Source organism: Lactuca virosa, chromosome 6 (genome assembly GCF_052849685.1).
Source record: "Lactuca virosa cultivar CGN04683 chromosome 6, Lactuca_virosa_CGN04683_v6, whole genome shotgun sequence".
Classification (NCBI taxonomy): Eukaryota; Viridiplantae; Streptophyta; class Magnoliopsida; order Asterales; family Asteraceae; genus Lactuca; species Lactuca virosa.
The window spans coordinates 20,726,071-20,748,195 of NC_136431.1; the positions used below are offsets into that span (position 1 = coordinate 20,726,071).

The 22,125-nt window shown below is 38.0% G+C and overlaps 2 protein-coding genes across 3 annotated transcripts; both read left to right on the forward strand.

The window, feature by feature from the left end:
• The first annotated feature begins 15,545 nt into the window (after positions 1 to 15,545).
• Positions 15,546 to 16,972, forward strand: LOC145118505 (uncharacterized). The gene is made up of 3 exons (XM_079054209.1): positions 15,546 to 16,026; positions 16,262 to 16,628; positions 16,716 to 16,972. The coding sequence occupies exons 1-3, from the start codon at positions 15,628 to 15,630 to the stop codon at positions 16,916 to 16,918; spliced, it is 969 nt and encodes a 322-aa protein (XP_078910335.1). The 5' UTR covers positions 15,546 to 15,627; the 3' UTR covers positions 16,919 to 16,972.
• A 138-nt stretch (positions 16,973 to 17,110) lies between these two features.
• Positions 17,111 to 20,076, forward strand: LOC145118504 (metal-nicotianamine transporter YSL3-like). Of its 2 annotated transcripts, none has more exons than XM_079054208.1 (7): positions 17,111 to 17,467; positions 17,538 to 17,912; positions 17,992 to 18,155; positions 18,267 to 18,361; positions 18,437 to 18,571; positions 18,648 to 18,952; positions 19,040 to 20,076. In XM_079054208.1, the coding sequence occupies exons 2-7, from the start codon at positions 17,546 to 17,548 to the stop codon at positions 19,966 to 19,968; spliced, it is 1,995 nt and encodes a 664-aa protein (XP_078910334.1). In that variant the 5' UTR covers positions 17,111 to 17,467; positions 17,538 to 17,545; the 3' UTR covers positions 19,969 to 20,076. The 2 variants fall into 2 exon arrangements, with proteins under 2 accessions (XP_078910334.1, XP_078910333.1); XM_079054207.1 differs by having other exon boundaries at positions 17,544 to 17,912.
• Positions 20,077 to 22,125: the final 2,049 nt, after the last annotated feature.

Below are 22,125 nucleotides of genomic sequence, written 5' to 3' on the forward strand. Positions count from 1 at the left end.
CCCCGACACATAACATATAACATGCATGAATCACAAAGACATCAAGCATACATAACTACTTCTCGGGACTGCCCCGGCATCGGACCGAAGTCCGGAAACATGTAATTTGCATCGGGCTAACCCTGGCATCGGGCTTGCCCCGGAACACATAACACATAACATATAAGCTAACATACATTGGGCTTGCCTCGGAACACATAACACATAACATGCATGAATCACAAAGACATCAAGCATACATAACTACTTCTCGGGACCGCCGTCCAGAATTACTAACATCTAAACGGGCTGGCATTGTGGGCTTAGACCCGTTCCTACTGGAAGAGAACTCACCTCACACTGCTGAAGTCCCACTGACAAAACCCTAGTTGCTGGATGACAGATTCCCGAATCTGTCAACATCAAAATAACACCCAATTAATAATTAGGTCCCCAACACATATCCATAAGTCCATGCTTGGGGTAAAAGACTACTTTACCCCTAACTTAGCTTTACTCAAGCTCAAGGCCCAATCCAAAGGCCCATGAAACATCCCAAAAACACAGTCTGAAAATTTCGTTTAATTTAATAATAAAAACCATAGTCGATAAACATCATATAGAAATCATAAGCAATGTATCTCAAAATATTATAACAACTGCCAAGTATATCAGAGTATAAACATCCCAGGCTGAACAAATGGTGTGTGCACTGCAATCTTCCCAAGCTCCTCTTTTGGAAACTGAACAAATTGGGCCATATGTTGGGCTTTGAGCCATAGTTGGACTTTGGGCCTTTGGATTGGGCCTTGGGACCGAGTCAAGCTAAGTTAAGGGTAAAATAGTCTTTTACCCCAAGCATGGAATTATGGATATGTGATAGAACCCAATTATTAATTGGGTGTTATTTTGATATTGACAGATCGGGAATCTGTCATCGAGCAGCTATGGTTTTATCAGCGGGACTTTAGCAGTGTGAGGTGAGTCCTCTTCTAGTAGGAACGGGTCTAAGGCCACAATGCCGGCCCGTTTAGATGTTAGTAGTACCGGACTTCGGTCCGATGTAGTGATTTAGCTTACATGTTATATATTATGTGTTACAGACTTCGGTCTGATGCCGGGGAAATCCCGAGAAGTAGCTATGTATGCTTGATGTCTTTGTGATTCATGCATGTTTATGGTATGTGTTATATGTTCCGGGCTTCGGTCCGATGCCGGGGCAAGCCTGATGCAGTATATATGTGATTATGTTATATGTTTATGTTTTGTTATGTTCAGTACATTCTGGACTTCAGTCCGATGCAGTGGGCGGGGCCCAAGTTATTCCGGACTTCGGTCCGATGTCGGGCGGGCCCGATGTAGTGGGCGGGGCCCAAGTTATTCCGGACTTCGGTCCGATGCTGGTCGGGGCCCGATGCAGTGGGTAAGGCCCAGTATGTGCTATATGTGTTGTTGTATGATATGTGGTAGTTTGGGGAGACTCACTAAGCTTCGTGCTTATAGTTTTCAGTTTTGGTTTCAGGTACTTAGTTTTCAAAAGAGGAGCTCGGGAAGATTGCAGTGCACACACCATTTGTTCAGCCTGGGATGTTTATACTCTGATATACTTGACAGTTGTTATAATATTTTGAGATACATTGCTTATGATTTTTATATGATGTTTATCGACTATGGTTTTTATTATTATATTAAACGAAATTTTCAGACTGTGTTTTTGGGATGTTTCAGCCCAAAAGTCTAATTGTGAACCAAGGCCCAACTATGGCCCGAAAAGTTGGGCCCAAACCCTCATATGGGCCTTACCCTAAAGCCCATCCAAATATTCTAGTCCATATGATCATTCTTGGATGGCCCATTTTTGTCCCAATTACTAAAACCCAATAGAAAGCCCCAACTTAAGGCCCAAGTGAAATTAGGGTTTCACATAAAATGACGATTAGGGTTAAGTGTTTCTCACTTAACCCATTAAGGACTTAATCCATTAAGTCCATCACTCTTCTAAATAAATCATATGGTGTGATTGGGTGTAATTCACAATTCCATACGACGGCGCTGGGGTGGGGAAATAAGGTGGAGGCGGCTGATGCTTCATAGTAGGGTTAGGGTTTGCATTGATTAAATATGGAGGCTGCACGCTAGGGTGACGGGTTCACCCGTACCCTTCAAACTTCTTTCATATTATTCGAGTTTAGCCCCTCCTTCACTAAAATCTTTTCAACTTTAATCCAATAGTTATCCTTTTGCCCCTGATTCCATAATTTCATTTCATTTTAGGTCTAAAACTTAACAAATAGCCCCTTAGCCCCAAAATCTCTTCAAATGAAGCCCCGAAAGTTTCCATTTAGTCCCTGCCTTCATAAATACTTACAAATAAGTCTGAAACTTACACTTTGAACCCCCAACTTCTAAAATCTTTATAAAATAAGTCTCGAATTTACACTTTAACCCACAAATAATCCAATTAATAACATTTGGCTCCCAAAAACCAACGCCCTACTAAATACTATGGATTTTAAGACCAGGATTCATTTATTAATCTTTATCTATTTATTTATTTAATAAACGAGATGTTATAAGACTACTCTACCCCTAACTTAGCTTGATTCAAGCCCAAGGCCCAATCCAAAGGCCCAAAAGTCAACTATGAGTCAAGGCCCAACATATGGCCCAATTTTCCAAATTGGGCCCAAACCTTTACATGGTCTTATTCTAAAGCCCAACCATTTACTCCAGTCCAAACATTTGACATTTCTAATGGCCCAATATCTCATAATGATAAAGGCCCAATTATGGCCCATATACGGCCTAATTTTCCAAATTGGGCCAAAACCCTCACATGGGCCTTACCCTAAAGCCCATCCATAAATTCTTAGTCCATATGATTATTCTTGGATGTCCCATCAATATCCCAATCACCAAAGCCCAATAGAAAGGGCTAACTCAAAGCCTAAGTGAAATTAGGGTTTTCACATAAAATGACAATTAGAGTTAAGTGTCCCTTCTTAACCCATTAATGACTTATTCCATTAAGTCCAATATTGCCTTAGGTTAATTGCAAATGATTATTAATTAACATTTTCAGCCCAATAGATAATTCCAGTGCGGGTCCGGATACTTTCCCAAAATTAGGGTTTTCCAAATCCTAATTATTCGAACCCAAATACTAGCCCATTAGTCAAATAGTTAGGCTTTTAGGTCAATTAGGGCTCCATTAGGCCCATTAGGGTTAAGTAAGTCGGGCACCACTCACTACCACCTCAGGTAGTGGCGGTTAATGGCGGCTCACGGCGGCGGCCACCACCTCGCGGTGGTGGTTATGATTTTTAGCTAAAAATATTCAAGCATCACAAAATAACAATCACACACATGAAAGCACACAACCACCCAAGGTGGCGGCTGGTGGCGGCAGAATGGCGGCGTGAGGTGGAAACCACCACTTCACGGCGGTGACGAGTTGTTTCTTTGATTATTTCGGCCATACAATACAATTTACATCGAAATATCTGAATAAACACACACACATAAAATAACCCACACACATAGCCACTACATACGGTGGCTGGTGGCCGCAGAAAGAGCAACACGGGGGGCAACCACCATGGTTGGCTGGCATGGTGTTTCTTCATGTTTTCCGGCCAACAAAACACGTCTTCAACGGGCATCAACACTGAAATACACACGCACACGCGAGACACATACACAATGCATCCACAGTCACCTTCTTGGCGGCAACGACGACTGGAGGAGATCTGCAAAATGGGCAGCCGCAAGGAGCAACGCCGACGGTGGTAGGATGCGAGCTAGTTGCTGTGGATCGGAACAGAAGCGGAAAAGGGAAGGGCGGTTGCAGTGTCGTCCTCGTATTCTTCGGTGACAAGAGCACCGGTGGTCCAAACAACAACAAGGAAGAAGGCGGCGACAACGGAACAGCAGCAGCGACGGATACGAATTGCTCCTCCGTCTTCGACTGATGCGACGTCGGCAGCGGTTGCAGCTCCCACGATCCTCGCTCTCCTGCTCTTCCTGACTAACACAACATCCATTCGTGGCTCTTCGTCTTCGTCGGTAACGGAAAGGTTGGCGGCTTCCGGCTTCAATCGGTGGAGGGGCGGCGACTGGAGAACAATGGGTGATAAGGTGGCGGCTGGGAGGATGTTTAGGGTTAGGTTTTGGTGCCATGCAAGGCCAAAGAGAGGTGACGGGTATTAGACCCCGTCCAAAACAAACTTCATGCCATATTGACAATTCCGACCCCTCCCCCCTCTATTCCTTTCAATTCTAGTCCAATATTTACACTCTAGCACCCTGACTTTAAAAATCCTTTCAACACAAGTCCAAAAAAATTGTCAATCAGCCCCTAGCATCAGGATTCTATTCATAATTGGTCCGAAAGTTACACTTTAACCCCCATTTCCAGATTTAATACATTTAAGTCCCGATAACGAACACTCCTAACAACTTACTATCACCTTAGGGCTAAATTAAAATAATATATAAAATACATATCGGGGTTTTATGGCTATTATTATTCATTTTATTTGTTTATTTATTTATTTAATAAACGGGGTGTTACAACTCTCCCCCACTTAAATTAGATTTCGTCCTCGAAATCCTTCCTTACCAATCCTTACACGCCAAACCACTCAAGTAACATGGCCACAATCCTGGGTACACCCTAGCCTTTCCAAGGCAATCTAAATTATCCCTCGCAGGGTTCTAAAATCCAAAAATAAACGAACCCCTTACAACATGATCACATCTACTCAGTCTGAAATTCGTAGTCTTGAGATGGTCTGACTCCCTGGCAGACCACCCATGATGAGCTTTACCAAGCTTAATCTTCCTCAAGTGACCGAGCAATGCACACTTTCCGACTTGATTATCCCGATGCTACCATTAGAAACAAAACCACTAACCATAGTCAACAATAGAGCACTTATTCTTGACAGAAGGCTCAAATAATCCTTCGAGTAGAAGATCCATCACTGCAACGGTTAGACTCATACGAGAGCTGCGCAACAGGATCAAATCGACTACTCTGAGATTATTTAATCCCATTGTGAGTAACTTGTCACTTCCGAATCAATCAGTTATTCCGTTTGTACTTGCGATCTAAAGCGCAAATACTAATACTGCCAAAACACTGAAACTGCCCGAAACAGCATGCTGCCACATGGCTGCTTTCCAAAATCTACCGAGACCTTCCGGGTCTCCAACCGATCGGGCCCATGCGTCGAATCCTGACGTCACCAATTCCAAGGCTAAAAGTGATTGCTACCTGACCAATGGTAGCTTTATATCACAAACGACCTTAAGCAATCCTTTGCTTCCTTGATGTCATAATTGTAGTGGCGTTCCTACGGTCGTATCGCTGGCTCAACCAGATCTAACCCATCTGAGTAATTCCGTAATCCATAAACCAATCCGTGGATTTTCCACGCCCTCACTGCTACACCCGCACTGGTGGGTAATACTGTTCCTTCTGCGTTCTACCAATACGCTCATGCCATCTACCAACCTAGTGAATGCTACGGCTACACCCACAGTCTCACAACACTCTATCACTATCTGCCAACCTCATGAATGCTAAGACTACACTCGCAGACTTACAACATTCTATCACTATTTGATCGCTAGTGAATGCTACGGCTACCCACACAGTCTTACAACACTTTCTAGGCTAACTGAATGTTAGTGATACTACGGCTACCCCCACAGTCTTACAACACTTTCCATACTATCTGACTGCTAGTGAATGCTACGGCTACCCCCGTAGTCTTACAACACTTTCCATACTATCTGACCGCTTGTGAATGCTACGGCTATCCCCGTAGTCTTACAACACTGCCCATACTGGGTCGAACACGCACTCGACCTAACACTTAACTGAACTTGTGTAGCACCCGCTTCCTGGTATGTATTTTATTTTAGTAATTTTTGCATTTTTGGCCTGGGACTCGGCGAGTTGAAGGCCCAACTCGCCGAGTAGAAGCGGGATGAGACGCGGGATTTAAGTGATGGACTCGTCGAGTCGAGTCCCGGACTCGACGAGTAGACTCTGTCTGGACAAAACCCTAAACTGAGGGTTTGCACCCTATTTAAACAACCTTATACAGCCTCCATCGTCCCTTATACTCCCAGAAACCCTCTATAGAAAACCCTAGCCGTTGTTGAAGCAATCTAAGTCATTTTGGTAGATCTTGGTGTTGGTGGTCTTAAGAAGGAAGGAGAAGAGCTTGAGGAAACAAGAGGAGACCAGAGGGGTTCGAGTTTGTGCTTCATTTTCAGTCCTCAGAAGGTATAAAGTTGCTAACTTGCTTGTTCATTTGCTAGATCCCATTTTGTAGAGATTTAGGGCTTTTATAAGCCATTTTAGGTAGCCCTTTGAGGGGTCACAAGGCAGAAAGTGGGTGCTTTTCCACCCAAGGAAGACTCCATGCAACCCAAGAGCTTGTTTTAGGACCTTTTGGACTCAAAGCCCCATGCATGCACGTAAAGTTTGTAACTTTACGTGCTAGGACGATTGTAGGAGCCTAGATCTATATTTTGGTCATGAGTTGTACATCAGAAATCGAGGATTTAGGTTGTGGACGTGACCAACTCGGCGAGTCCATTCTTGGGACTCGACGAGTCCAAGGCTTTGAGTCCCATATCTGTTGAGGGTCAAAAGAACTCAGTTGGGTGTTAGTAGGGTTGTAGCAGGACAGAAAGAGTGACCCAACGCATTGGACTTCATTTTTAACCTGGAGTTCATGGGACTCGACGAGTGCTAGAACAGACTCGGTGAGTCCAAGGCAATCTCCCAACCCTTGAAGATGAACTCGACGAGTTGTTCATACAACTCGGCGAGTCGAGGACAGGACGTGTTCTTAGGATGAAGACGGGCTCGACGAGTGTTCATACCGCTCGGCTAGTCGGATGAAGGTTCATCTGAGGTTGTGTTAGAAGGAGAACTCGTCGAGTCATCGCTAAACTCGACGAGTAGGGACGTGGAAGAGGACAGTTGAAGGGGTAGGGACTCGACGAGTTGACGACCCAACTCGGCGAGTCGGGTCAATTGGAAGTTGACTTTGACGTTGACTTTGACTTTGACTTTGACTTGGACTTGGTCTGGGGTAAAATAGTCATTTTACCCTAAAGGGTAGATACCAGATTCTGATTAAGTGTTTTGTGGGGAATATAGCCGGAGGATTTCCGGAGCAGCAGCAGTCAGAGATTCCCCCGCATAGATTATCAGCAGCTACTCGTTTGAGGTGAGTTTCCTTCCAGTAGGAACGGGTCTAAGGCACCAAGCCCGGCCCGTATACGTGCGAAACGTTAGTATCTGAGTGTGGGCAGGACCCGCATCTCCTAGTTGAGTTCGATCATGCTATATGTCTGTATGATAGATTTAGTTATACTTGTTATCTGTGTGATACTTGTATGTTTGATTAGGTAGCTGAGCGTGGGCGGGGCCCGTACCTCAGTGATAGCGGAGTGTGGGCGGGGCCCGTATCTCCTGACCAGCGGAGTGTGGGCGGGGCCCGTATCTCCCAGCTAGCGGCGTGTGGGTGGGGCCCGTATCGCCATGAGTGTGGGCGGGGCCCGTATCTCCTAGCTGTTCCTTATATGTGTATGGTATGTGGTATTATGGGGGAACTCACTAAGCTTCGTGCTTACAGTTTTCAGTTTTGTTTCAGGTACCTCTTCAACGAAGGGGAAGGAGCCGGCGCGGTAGCTGCACATTACACACACACCTCAGATTCCGCACTATGAGATTTCTTGGGATTGTACTCTGACATTATCACTATTTTATGATTTGGGTTTTCAAACATGATACATGGTTTTATTAGATGTTATGATTCGACAGTATTTTCCTACGAATGTTTTAATTAAAGTAATTTATAAAAATGAAATTTTTGGGCGTGAAAATTTGGGCTGTTACAACTTGAGTCCTAACTGGAGCTCTAACCTGGTTCCCGAAACCTGCTATCTGATGCCAAGGAAAAGCTCGAACTAAAAGCTGGAACATTTTCTAAACTCCTAACTCACCCAATCCTCAACCTAGACGGTCACTCGGCCGCCTTCCTTCCTGACGAGGATGCGAAACTCATCCTAATTTCACACCTATTACTGCTCCTAAGTACCTGGTCGATTCTCCCCCACTTAGATTCGACTAAGTCTTCACAGCACGTGATAATTAAAGGATTCCCAATCCCTCTTTCTTTCTAATAATCCATTGATGACAACCTATGCTTACCAATGCTAGCGATCAATCGCCAGTTGAACCCTAAGACCGCCCATCCCCTGAAATCTTGAAGAGTACTCTTGAAATTTGGTCCAGTTTGACACTTCAATTCATCTTCCATGCTGACAACTGGAGGTCTTGATCTTCACTCTGGCTGACGAATCCTCGTTCCCACTTCCACTCTCGCAGTACCACTGAACTCTAATCGAACACAACCCATGCAAGAAATGCAATTCTCTTCAACATCCAATGAACAACCACTTATGCATCTAACACCCGCAATTGACACTACTATCTTCATGCTACCAGTCCTTTCCTAGCAACGGTAGTGCCTTGAACTCCAAAGTTCTTCCATAAGCAATTGTCAACCATACCCGAACAATGATAGAACCACTAAACTCTGACTTCACTGGAGAACTATCGCTCCAACCTTGACCAAATATCCCTCAAATAATGCTCCTGCACAGATCCCGACAAGGACCCGGAATGATAACGGTACACGCGGAATCCACTCCGCAAGATACGTCCCTCTGTAGATTCATCAAGGACTTTTCTCGGCATGCAGAATGACATATGACTACCCTTGACGACCCAGACGATAGCAGAGAACCGAACCGAGATCTAACTAGTTTGAACTCAATCAAAATTCCAAAGTGGTACAATTTCTCGGCATCCACCTGGAATTAGCAGAAAATAACACACCCGCAGTCATCTGAAAGGTTCCTGATCACCTTCTCCAGAGATACTCAACCCTCCTGAGATCATGGTGCAAAACTCCCTTCCGATCTCGATGACAGGAACTGACAATAGGACCCTCCTTCCTGAAGGACTCTAAGGATTCACATGCTTTGGGCTTCAGATGAGCCCCTAACTGCCCTGTACAAATCTGTACTATGAACCAAGAGAACACTGAACACCCCGAACCAGTAGAAGGGAAACGATCTTACACTAACCACTAGTAATTCACGGTATGCAATTGGAATATGAAGATATTTGATGATCTAACCCAACAAGAGAAAAGAAATAAACCAGGGATACACTTACTCATCCTGCTACAGTATCCCAAACCACAGCACAATTCCCACAACAATGTGAGAAATCGAAATCTAACACTAGTATACTTACTACTACAACAGAATTAGGCCAATATTGTGTCAAAATTTAATATTGTTAAGTTACAAACATTTTTCTGTGAAATTTAGATTTCTATGAATCAATTTATTATATAACAAATTCAAATGGAATTTCTTATAATTGAAATGTTAAAATTTAACATTTTAGGGGGTGTTCCAACGATTAAATATTTAAAAACTAAGTCAATTTAGTTCCAAAATTTTCCAAACTTTGCATTTCAGTTTTAATTAAAGTCAAAGATGTTAAGATAAATTTTCTTGAATTTTTGATTTGTCTAGCTATTTTTCACCATTTTAATTTATTGAATAATCATAAAATCATGAAAAATACTAAACAGCTAATAAAAATTACCAAACTTCTGATTTTGGTTCTAACTGTACTAGAAGACTTCTAGATAAATTTTCATGGATTATAGATATGTATAGCCATTTTTTCTTATATTTAATTCTCTAAATAGATAAAAATTCATGAAAAATAGCAATCAGTTAATAAAATTCCCCAAATTTCGTGCACTACTGTTATAAAACATATTCAATCTAGGAAAAATATAAAAACCGATTTTCAAACAGTTTAACATGATTTTTTGGATTTTTGTGTATTTATTCTATCAAAATAGAGATAAATAGAAAACAGTTTTGAAAATTCCCCAAACTTTTTGTACTAGTGTTATTACATATATAATAAAGCTGGGAAAAATATAAAGTTGGTTTCCAAACAGTTTAGATATTTGCTTTGTTTTATTCACTTAAATAAGCATTAATTCGTGAATAATTATCAAACAGTTAAGGAATATTACAAAACTTTTTGTAAACTTCATATACAGTGTATATAATATGGGAAAAATACCAAAATTGGTTTTCAAATAGTGTAACTCGATTTTATGATTTTTGTGTGTTTATTTTAGCAAAAATGAAGATAATTAGAAAACAGTATGTAAAATTTCCCAAACTTGGTGTTCCACTTTTATTAAACATAAATAATCTGGGAAAAATGCTAAATGTGATTTTCATATATATGAGTCTGATTTTCATAATTTATGTGTATGTAATAAATAAAAATTCGAATAAATAGTAAACAGTTATGATAATTCTTGAAAATATTTGTAAAACTATTTGATGTTGTATATAATATGGGAAAAATATCAAGAGTCATTTGTAAACAATGGAGTCCGATTTTTGGATTTATGAATGTTTAATCTTATGAAAAGTGAACAAAAATAACATACAAAAGAGAAAAATAATCCAAATTTTTAAGCGTCCTAGTGTAATATAAGATGTTCTGGTAAATTTGCATGAATTTTGGATGAGTAAAACTATTTTTCCCGATTTTAGTCCATTATATACTAAAAAATTATGGAAAAATATAAATACATTATGAAAAATCCTCAAAATATTTTTTTGAGTATGAAACATGACCTAGAAGAATCAAAATTTATTAAATGCTCTTTTAATATCTTGAAACTTGGTTTTATGATTTATTTGAGTTAATCATAAAGAAAATTAAAAATCATAGAAAACAGTAACAAAAATTGATGAAACTTTATGAGATGTTAAGAGATGTTTATTAACTTTAAGGGTCATCGACGAATTTATCCAGGATTTATGGACCACAAAAAGTATTTTATATGATTTATTGCTCTATTTTCTTGCAATAATTATAATAATTCGATAAAAATGAATTATTTTCTAAAAATTTACGGATCATCTTATTTTGTTGTTTGGATTCTGGAAAAAATATGATTCGAACAGAAAAGAAGTTTTTTATATTTATTTGGGAATAAATTCTTTATGAACATTTTTGAAAGCTTTTAACAACAAACTTTGATCATCTAGCATCTAAGCTTGATGATCATCACATGCATGTTGGTTTGAAGACCATTCATGAGTTTGAAATGTTCAAAAGTCGTTTTTGAAAGAAAACTTAGGATGCATGTGGTGTTTTTCCACCAAAACGTGTAGAAAAGTGCATTTCCTTGATTTTGACTTAGGTTTAGGTCATGGGACTTCACCATCTACAACATGCATGTTGTTTTTGGGTGAAATCCTACCACCATCATCATCAAAACCGCGAGTATGTGTAAGTGTTCATGATTTTACAATAGAATGGAGTAGAGGAAGGAGAAAGTGCAAGAAAAATAGTAAAACTTGAAGGAAAAGTGAAGTAGAAATCGATTTTACCTTCAAGAACACCACAAGATGATGAAGATTTCGAGTTTGAGGTGTGTTATTGGACTTGTTTTCTGGAAAATTTCGTGGGTTTGGAGGGAGGATGAGAGAAAATAATGGTGGTGGTGATGAAGAGTGTGAGAGAAAATGAGAGGTAGAGTGAAAAAGTGAAAGTGATTAATGATATGGGGAAATAGTGTTTTAGGGTTTTCAAGAAAAAGAGAGAGAGAGGAGAGAGGTCCCACTTTTTAAATAGAGAGAGGGTCTCCCTCTTTTGAATTTTATAAAATCTAAATTTATTTTATAAAAATATCAGGTTTTATAAAATATGCATAGTATCCTAGTTTTTATTCATAAAACCTTGATTTTTGGCTTAGAAAATAAGGTTAAATACTAATGACTTAAATTTTATTTCTCATTGGTTATATTTTACTAAATTGAGTTATTTTAAATTGATATTATAAAGTCCATACCAAATTTTATGGATTTTTAGGTGTTAAAGTTTATAAATTTGGGTTTTTAGGGATTTTAGGGTCTTGAGCTTTAATAAATATTTGGATATAAAAATAAATTGAATTATTTGAGATTTCAATTTATGTTAGAGTTTCATAACTCTTTTCTAGTTAAAAATAATGTTTGTAATTTATTTTTATCGGTTTATTGACATTCTATGTAGTGGTTTCGAGATTCAAGCGAATTTGAAGAATCAAATATACTAGTCCTAGTTTTCAACTTTGACTTAAGTTCCAACGAGACTCGGACCTAATTTCTACTACTAGGTCAAATGCATGATGTGTGTATATGATTCATGAAAAGTTGTTCAAGTCAAGGAATGACCTGAATTTGAATAGTTGTTACAGTTAAAGTAACTACAGAAGTCACGTATCAATGTGAAATCTAAGTACACTATCCTTCAATTCTATTTGTTTCCAAGTTTCTTGTAGGTTATACCTTAGCTTCTAGTTACAAAGTCTAGTATGTGTCGTGCCTATACGTGTAACTAAGTTTAGTCAAATCTACAACCGACTCGAATTTTGACGTTTATCACAACGGAGATATGAAATTTAAACAAAAGAGATAGATTGTGTTTCGTAAGAGTTGGAATATAGGATGACCCCATTTTAATAACTAATGAGATAAAAAAATTTAATGACAAAAGAAGTTAAAAACAAGACAAAATTGCAAAAATGGTCCCTGTGGTATGCATTTTTTGGGTTTTAGTCCAAACCACGACTTTTTTTGGATTGATGGTCCTTTTGAGCTAGTTTTATTGCGTTTTTGGTCCCTCTGAATAGTGAAATGACTGTAATACCCCTGGGTTATTTATTTTTCATTTCTTTAATTTTTTTAAAAATCTAAATACTTATTTATTTATTTAACTAATTAAAAAAATAAATCTCTCTCTCTCTCTCTCTCTCTCTCTCTCCAGGTCATATACCTATTTCTTTCTTTCGTTCCCGATTTCAACGAACAAGAAGGGGCTGCTACCTCCGACAATCTGGAGATAGCCCCTGCACCACCTGCTAGCCTCCATTCGACCACTAAACTCCACCGTGAACTGCTACATCTCCGCCCACCATAGAACCATTCCAGCCTTACCCCATCTCTTTTTCTTTTCTGTTGATCTAAGCAACCCCAAACAAACCCCAATCCTTGCTCCTTCTTTCCTTTTCGATCACCATTGTATTTGGAAGACGGAAGCAGCGGAGCTGCTGTGCTACCACTACTCGCCGACGTTGCTGTGGTGGGCAGTCCCCACCACCACCAATGATATTCCTTTCAACACCCATCAATGTTGTTGTCTCCGACCACCTGTCACCGCCCACAGATCCAGATGCAGGTAACAGGTGGGTCTTTGACCCCCATCGTGTTTTAGATCTTTGATTTTTTAGCAAGCCCGATCCTTCTTAGTGTATATGATAATTATAGGTTTGAGATCTTTGACTTTTTTATGCAGATAGATGAAGGGAGAAAACGAAGCAGTAGAAAACGAAACAGCAGAAGCCGCCGGAGCAGCCGCTGCTGTGAACCACTGCCGTCGTCAGCTACTGCTTCCGTCAGTCATCTCCGACCAACCTCGTCACCTCTTGCGAACCCTGTAATTCCGACTCTCCACCTCATTATTGTTGTTTTCCTTTTCGATCGATCAAGAGTCTTGGGCTATGAACTGATGTAAATGAAGTGCCCGTTTTTTATCACAGAGAGAGAGAGAGAGAGAGAGAGAGAGAGAGAGAGAGAGAGAGAGGTCTTTTATTATTTTTTAATTGTTAAAATAAATATTAAATTTTAAAATAATGACAGAAAAATGAAAAATAAATACCCCAAGGGTATTATAGTCATTTCAATTTTCAGAGGGCCTATTTTCACATACAAACTAGTCCAAAAGGACCACGAATCCAAAAAAGTCGTGGTTTGGACTAAAACCCCAAAAAAATGCATACCACATAGACCATTTTTGCAGTTTTGTCTAAAAACAATAAGTAAGAGCATAATATCAAGGTTGTCAAGATCAAGATCTTACATATGATAGTTTTTCACTTTGCAAAATCATGATTGTAAGATCGAATCGGATCGTAAAATCCTACCAAAAGCATTTTAATACATAAAAAGTATATTTTCACCAACCTGTTAACCATTCAGTTAACAATAAATTATTTAAAACATAAAAAAAACACTCGCTAGATCTAGTTAGAGTTTCATGGCGAATCGTCTATTTCTTAATGAAATATCTGTCTAACGCTTATCCTGCTAACGCCGCCCTTCTTATCTACGAAATTGATCCTTCCTTTCCTTCCCCAGTTTTGAGTGAAGTTCCTTCCATCATTCAATACATCATTTAGTGATAAACAATTCAAAATTGGTACTCTACGTAGTTAGTCCATGAAAAAATATTAGAACTTTGTTTTTAAAAAAATAGTCATGATCCTACGATCTTACAATCCGATCCTACGATCCTACCACGATCTTACCGAAAAACGATCCTAGTAAGATCGGGATCGATTTATCTAGTTAAGATCGTAGAATCGTACGATCCTACGATCGGAATCACAATTTTAACAACCATACATAATATGCATTATCGAAACTTTAACACTAAATATAGTATTGATAAATAATATAATGCTATATTTGGTATTATATAATTCACCAATATTATATATAATGTTAAGTTAAGTATAATATTGATAAATAATATAATACTATATTTGATATTATACTATTCATCAATAATATATATATATATATATATATATATATATATATATATATATATATATATATATATATAATACTTTATGAAATACAGGGATCATTTATGTTATTTTGTGAATAGTAGGGACCATTTCTAAAATTTTGTAAAATAGAGTTACAAGAATTACAAGAATAGTCTATATAGTTTTAGATAGTTTGTAATTTGCACCTTTTGTCTCCAAATCTTGTTTTGTCTCTGTCTCTTGTGTTTTAACTCCAATTCTTCAAATAGTTTTTGGGTTGGGTTCAGGAAATCTTCAATCCAACACTAAAATTTATACTTATTTTTTACAAAAATCTATATTTTAGCCCTACACTAAACTTAACATTATATATATATATATATATATATATATATATATATATATATATATATATATATATATATATATATATATATATATATATATATATATATATATATATATATAAAGAAACAAGATTTGAAGACAAAACGTGCAAATTACAAACTACCTAAAACTACATAGACCATTCTTGTAACTCTATTTTACAAAATTTTAGAAATGGTCCCTACTATTCACAAAATAAAATAAATGATCCCTGTATTTCATAAAGTTTACATAAATAGCTCCTGCATATTAACAAAGTTAGTCAAATGGTCTATGTGCTTCCTAAAGTTATATAAATGGTCCTTGACTGATATCAAAATAACATATTGGTCTCTATATTTCACAAAATTACAAAAACGTTTCCTGATAACGAATTTACTCTATTTTTCAAGTTGATATTTTTAAAACATTTTATATGGTTGGAGTTAAAAGATTATTTACGTAAAATTCGCTTCACTTTCTTTCAAAAGTACCGTACAGGAGTTCTTGAAACCGTCGTTTGTGAAGCTATCCAGGAAGCATGGCAACCACACCCAATCCCACACTCATATATTCTCCAAAATCCTCGATTCAGTTCACGAATATTCAATTTTACATTCGCTCCAAACCCTTCAGATCGTCGTCATCCTCGAGGTCTGGTTCATTCGCCATCAAATGTAGTAACCCCGTTACGGATAATGGTAGCGCCGACCAGAACAACAATGGCGGAGGATTGAAGAATTTGCTGTCAGGTATAGTCGACGAACGGGTAAGCCAATTGCTGAACAGCGAGGAAAATAGAACTTTGTTAGATGGATTGGATAAAGCTACACAGCGAGTTGAATTGGCCAAGCGAGAACTTGCTCAGATCGAAAAACAGGAAATAGAAAACCAGAAGATAAAAGAATACATCAATCAACTCGAATCCAGAGCTTCCGAGGTTAATTTCTTCGTTTCTCCAATAAGCACCCTCTTTTTTTCCTATCCAAACACTCAAAAGTTAGCTTATTGTGTGCCTCTTTTTTCCTATCCAAACACTCAAAGTTAGCTTATTGTGTGGGAATAAGCAATAAGCACCCTCTTTTTTCCTATCCAACCCCTTACTGTTACTGATGTATGTCTTTTTTCCTATCCAACCCCCTTACTGTTACTGATGTATGTTTCGTACATTTCAGATTGAGGAATGCCAGAAGGAGTTATCAGAAGCAAGAGCACTGGTTGAAGAAGCAGAACGCTCACTTGAAGGTGAAGTCGGAGATAAAAATTCGATGATGACAGAAACAGAAAGAGAAGCGATGTACAAAAACAAAGAGAGATTTGAATCTGTAAAAGCTGCTTCTATCTCCGCCATAGTCGGCACCTTGGCAGGCTTGCCTATTTCCTTATCTCAGGCGACCGACGCATCACAGTTAATCCTTCCGTCAGTTATCACTCTCATCAGCTGTGCGTTATTTGGTGTTACTTTCCGCTATGCTGTTCGTCGTGACCTAGACAATTTTCAGCTCAAATCTGGAACGTCTGCAGCTTTTGGCTTTGTCAAAGGTATTTCAGAAAGCTACTCCATTAACAAGATCTCGATGATGATTAAAACCTAACAGATTCATGTTTCCCTTTGAAATTTTAACGCAGGTCTTGCTACACTAGCAGGAGGACCACCAATGGAGTTGGAAGCTGGTAGCATATTGTTGCATACTTTCAGTGGTGCTGTTTTTGTATCAGAAAATCTTCTAATCTTTCTCTTTGCTGGCGTTGGTTTGGATTTCTGCATTAAATTGGGGATTTTAAGTCCATTTCCAATTGAACCTTCAGTCCCTACCACAAAAACGGATTAAAGCATCAATTGTACCAGAAACCTTATTATATATACAACTTTTGTCATGAAATCATTCTTCTGATTCTTGCTAACATGGAGATATTCCATGGAGCTTGATGGGATTCCTAGTCCAGCAGAAGGAATCTCATTGACCCATACAACCAATCAAATTACAGCATTAATATCTCCTTAATAATAGGATTATAACTTGGGATCATATGAATGATTGTTGATTTCTTTCAAGATAATGAGTGTAAAATAAGGTGAAGTCAATGACTGTGCTTGCACCTTGTAAGTTAGTGAGAATAATAGTACACAGCATGCCATCTCATAATTTATTTAGTTTTAGTGGTAGATCAACATGACGACAGTATTCATATGCAGCTTTACTGATTGGCTATTTACTCTTTCTCTCTCCCACTCCACACACACATATCAATATTATAAATGCGAGTTTTCTAGGAGAAAAGGAAGGACAGTGAGAAAGCAACATCTGCCAGTTGACTTGCTATTATAACTTCATGCATCCTTCATCCTTTTATGTATTGAAGTAAAGAGAAACTTGAAGGTGAGTAATTCATTACTACATTGTAGAATTTTCTTTTCTTTTTGGTGTTTAAACTTTAAATTAACGATAGACACAGACATGAAGGAGACAGGTGAGATTGAAAAAGAAAGAGAGGAGGTGGGACAAGAGAAGAAAGATGATGATTATGATCATCATCTTCAAGCTTCAAAAAGACTGCAACCATGGACAAAACAGATCACAATTCGTGGAGTTATCGCGAGTGTTATTTTGGGATGCATTTACACTGTTATAGCCATGAAACTAAATCTCACAACTGGTTTGATTCCTAATCTTAATGTCTCAGCTGCACTTCTTGCTTTTGTGTACATGAAAACATGGACAAAAGTACTTCAAAAATTAGGGATTCCCTTCGTTCCCTTTACAAGACATGAAAACACAATGATCCAGACATGTTCAGTTGCTTGTTACAGCATTGCCATTGGAGGTTTTTCTAACATTTTTCAACTTCAAATCTTTATCTATGTTTTGTGAAATGTTTATTGGTTTTTGACTTTGAATATTAGGTGGATTTGGATCTTTCTTATTTGCTTTGAACAAGAAAACATATGAGCTGGCAGGAGGAGCAAATTCTCCAGGGACTTATAAAGAACTTCATGTTGGTTGGATGACTGGCTATTCTTTCTTGATCTGTTTTGCGGGTCTTTTTGTACTGATTCCACTCCGAAAGGTATGTGGGTCCCACATGGTGTATAAACACCTTTCAGTATGAAATATGTTGAAATGTTGAATACTGAATACAATCTTTATATTATTGACATTTGAGAATTCTATTTGACAGATCTTGATTATTGATTATAAGTTGATATTCCCAAGTGGGATGGCTACAGCTGTTCTTATCAATGGATTTCATAGTCAAGGAGATGACATGGCAAAGTACTTTTATAACATATTTCATAAACCCTTTTTCCACATTGTATGATCATTAACAAGTGTCTTTTTTATATATAGGAAGCAAATCAATGGATTTGCTAAGTACTTTTCAGTCAGTTTCTTGTGGGCAATCTTTCAATGGTTTTTCACTGGAAAAGGAGGATGTGGATTTGCCCACTTCCCTACTTTTGGACTAGAAGCTTATAAGAAAACGTAAACTTTGTTCCTATTTGGTATCTTTAATTGATTTATAAATAATGGGTTCTTCAGTTCTTGCTATTTTGTGTAGATTTTACTTCGATTTCAGCATGACATATGTGGGAACCGGGATGATTTGCCCTCATATTGTGAGTTTTTCTTTGCTGTTTGGAGCTGTGATTTCATGGGGTATAATGTGGCCACTTATTGAAAACCAAAAAGGAGAATGGTTTCCTAATAATGTTCCAGAAAGTAGTATGGAAAGTCTGAATGGTTACAAGGTCTTTATCTCAATTGCTCTTCTCCTTGGTGATGGACTCTATAACTTCACCAAGATTCTATATTTCACATATGCAAGTATCTACGGAAGATTGAAAAGGGAAAATCTTGGTTTAGGTAAAAATCTCAAAACCTTAGCTTTAATCAAGTGTTACAAGTCATTAACCCTAACTTATTTCCAAGGACATTATTGTCTTTTTACAGCTGTAGGTAGCGAGAAGGAAGTTACAGAAGCCGAACGATTACAAAACGAAGTGTTCGTCAAAGAAGCCATACCAATGTGGTTTGCAGTGATCGGATACACTTCATTCTCCATTATCAATGCATTTGTAGTTCCCTTAATATTTCCCGAGGTCAAATGGTACTACATTATCATAGCTTACATAATCGCTCCATCATTAGCCTTCTGTAACGCGTATGGAAACGGATTAACCGATTGGGACATGGCATACAACTACAGCAAAATCGGGCTTTTCATGATGGCGGCATTGGCCGGAAAACACCACGGAGTGGTGGCGGGACTGGTGGGGTGTGGTGTTACGAAGGCGGTTCTTTTTGTTTCTAGTACGTTGATGCACGACTTGAAAACCGGTCATGTGACATTGACTTCACCTAGAACAATGCTTTTAAGCCAAACGATTGGGACAGCTATAGGGTGTGTTGTGTCGCCTTTAACTCTTTCTTTATTTACTAAAGCATTTGATGTGGGAAACCCTAATGGAGAATACAAAGCACCATTCGCGATAGTTTTTAGAAACATGGCGATTATTGGTGTTCAAGGCTTTTCGGCTTTACCTAAACATTGTTTGGATTTATGTTATGGGTTTTTTGCTTTTTCTGTGGGGGTTAATATTGTGAAAGATTTGTTGCCTAAAAAGATAGGGAAGTGGATGCCATTGCCTATATGTATGGCTGTGCCTTTTTTGGTGGGTGGGTATTTTAGTATTGATATGTGTGTTGGAAGCTTGGTGGTGTTGGTATGGCAGAAGGTGAATGTTAAAAAGGCTGATTTGATGTCTACTTCTGTGGCTTCTGGGTTGATTTGTGGTGAAGGTTTGTGGATTCTTCCAGCTGCGGTTCTTTCTTTGGCTAAAATTAAACCACCTATTTGTATGAAGTTCTTGAGTTCTTGAAAAGGAAGCACACCACTTTGTAATCAATTGTAATGGATGCAACAATTAATGTTGAAACTAGGGGCTGTGTTACAAATACTTATGATTAATAAACAATTAATAAAGTAACACTGAATCTATTGTAATGCTAGATATAAAAGGAAGTTACTAGAGTATTTCATCAAACACCTTAGGCTCAAGGGAGTGGAGCGCGGTTTTGGCCGCACTCAATGCCACATAGGCAGGAACACCGTCCCCCTATGCGGTTTTGGGTGCGGTTTGGCCGCACCTCTCCCAAAAACTGCCGCACCTTTTTTCTTCTATCTCTTCATTTATGTGTCTTTCTCTCACCTCTCTTCATTTACCATAGTTTCCACACCCTGGGTGTCGTAAAAAACCACACTTTGTGTGGTAAAATGATGTGGCTCCTACGTGTCAAAGGAGGGAGTGCGGTTCTTGTGACACCACTCCCTCCAGCCTTAACTGCAATCTAATACAACAATGATTGTTAGAACTAAGAGTTGTACTTGGATAGACAACATTTATGATGAATAAAACGTTAGGGTTCTATTTTGGACACATCAATCTACAACACCAACCTATATTATTAGGTTTACTTTTTTGGTTAATGATTGTAATTATTATCATTTGACTAACTTTTATTATAACCTAATCATTCCTAATTTTATTATATAATAATTATTTTTTTATTACTAACTTTATTAATATTACTAAACTTAATTTTTAATTTTTTTATTAGAATGGTGTCGCTAGCTTGGTGTGTAAAAAGAAAAACCCAAGCGTTAATAAAGCGTTGCTCAATTTATTGCAATATCGTAGATAAGAGTCTTCGATGAAATTTTTTGAAGCATTTCATCAATCCCATCAACTACAATTTGAATCTGGTAAAACTTTTTTTGCAACTCAATTGAATATTGAACAAGTTTCTTTATTTTAACCGTTCATTCGTTTAATCTTCCAATTTCACAAGAAAACACGCTGTAAATTGTTAGAAACCAACAAAACATCAAGAATATTAGAAACTTTTCATTGTGTGATAGTTATGGCATTTGGGCACGTTGCCCAAAGCTCTCATAATTAAGAATTTGGAAGTTGTGAAGTCCACAATTATGTTTAACGTACTAATTGAAAAACTAGTTATTAATTGAAAAGTTAGGCTGTTAGCTTATAAACTAGTTAATAAAAAATAAGGTTTGGTAAAAACTAATTGATAAACTAGGTGGAAGATATAAAATGATATAAAAAAACATTTTGAAGAATATGTTTTTTTTTTATTTATTTTATTTATTTTTATTTTTTATAATTAATTAATGGTATATTTGAAACTTTTTAAAAAAACTATTGAAAAGGTAGTGTAAGTAGTTTTTTAAAAAGTAAATTATAGTTTTGGTCCCTATGGTTTGGGTAGATTTGCACTTTTGGTCCAACCATTGGAAAATAGACAAGACAGATCCCTGTGGTTTCCCAATCTTGCAGTTTTGGTCCTTGATCCATATAAATAGACTATATTGTGCTTTTTAATTTCTTTTTCTATTTTTTTACTCACTTATAAATTTTGATAATATAAAAAATAAAAAATGTCCACCATACCCACCCACCCCCACCCCACCGCACTACAACCCGTCAGGTTTATCTCTCTCATTCACCACCATAAACATCCCCAAAGCTTTAGTCGCCACCACTACTTCATCTCCCACCATCATCGATCAACACCACCACAAGAAAATCAGAACACATCTATTTCAATTCATCTCCTCCACCTAGGCATAAGGAGATTCAATAATGGTGATCATGGCTGGTGATTTTCTCCAAGAACACAAGAAGACAAGGCACACATGATTTCTTTCCAGTAAGTACTTCCCCTACCATCAACTCCTTTCCTTATCTCCTTTTGAAACCACCAATCACCATCCCTTTGCCTTTGATTCGTCACCTGCATATCTCACATATCCTCCTGTTCTGTTTGATTCATCATCTTCAGATCTCATAGATCCTCCGTCTTCCCTTCGGTGTCTCAACCTCTCTCCCTCCAAAGATCTGTGTATATCTCATCTCCATCGCTAACTTCTATTTCTAACCCCAGTAACATACCAATTATGAAAAATGGATCATCGACTCAAAATTACATTGTCTAAAATCCGAAACCATCATATCCTC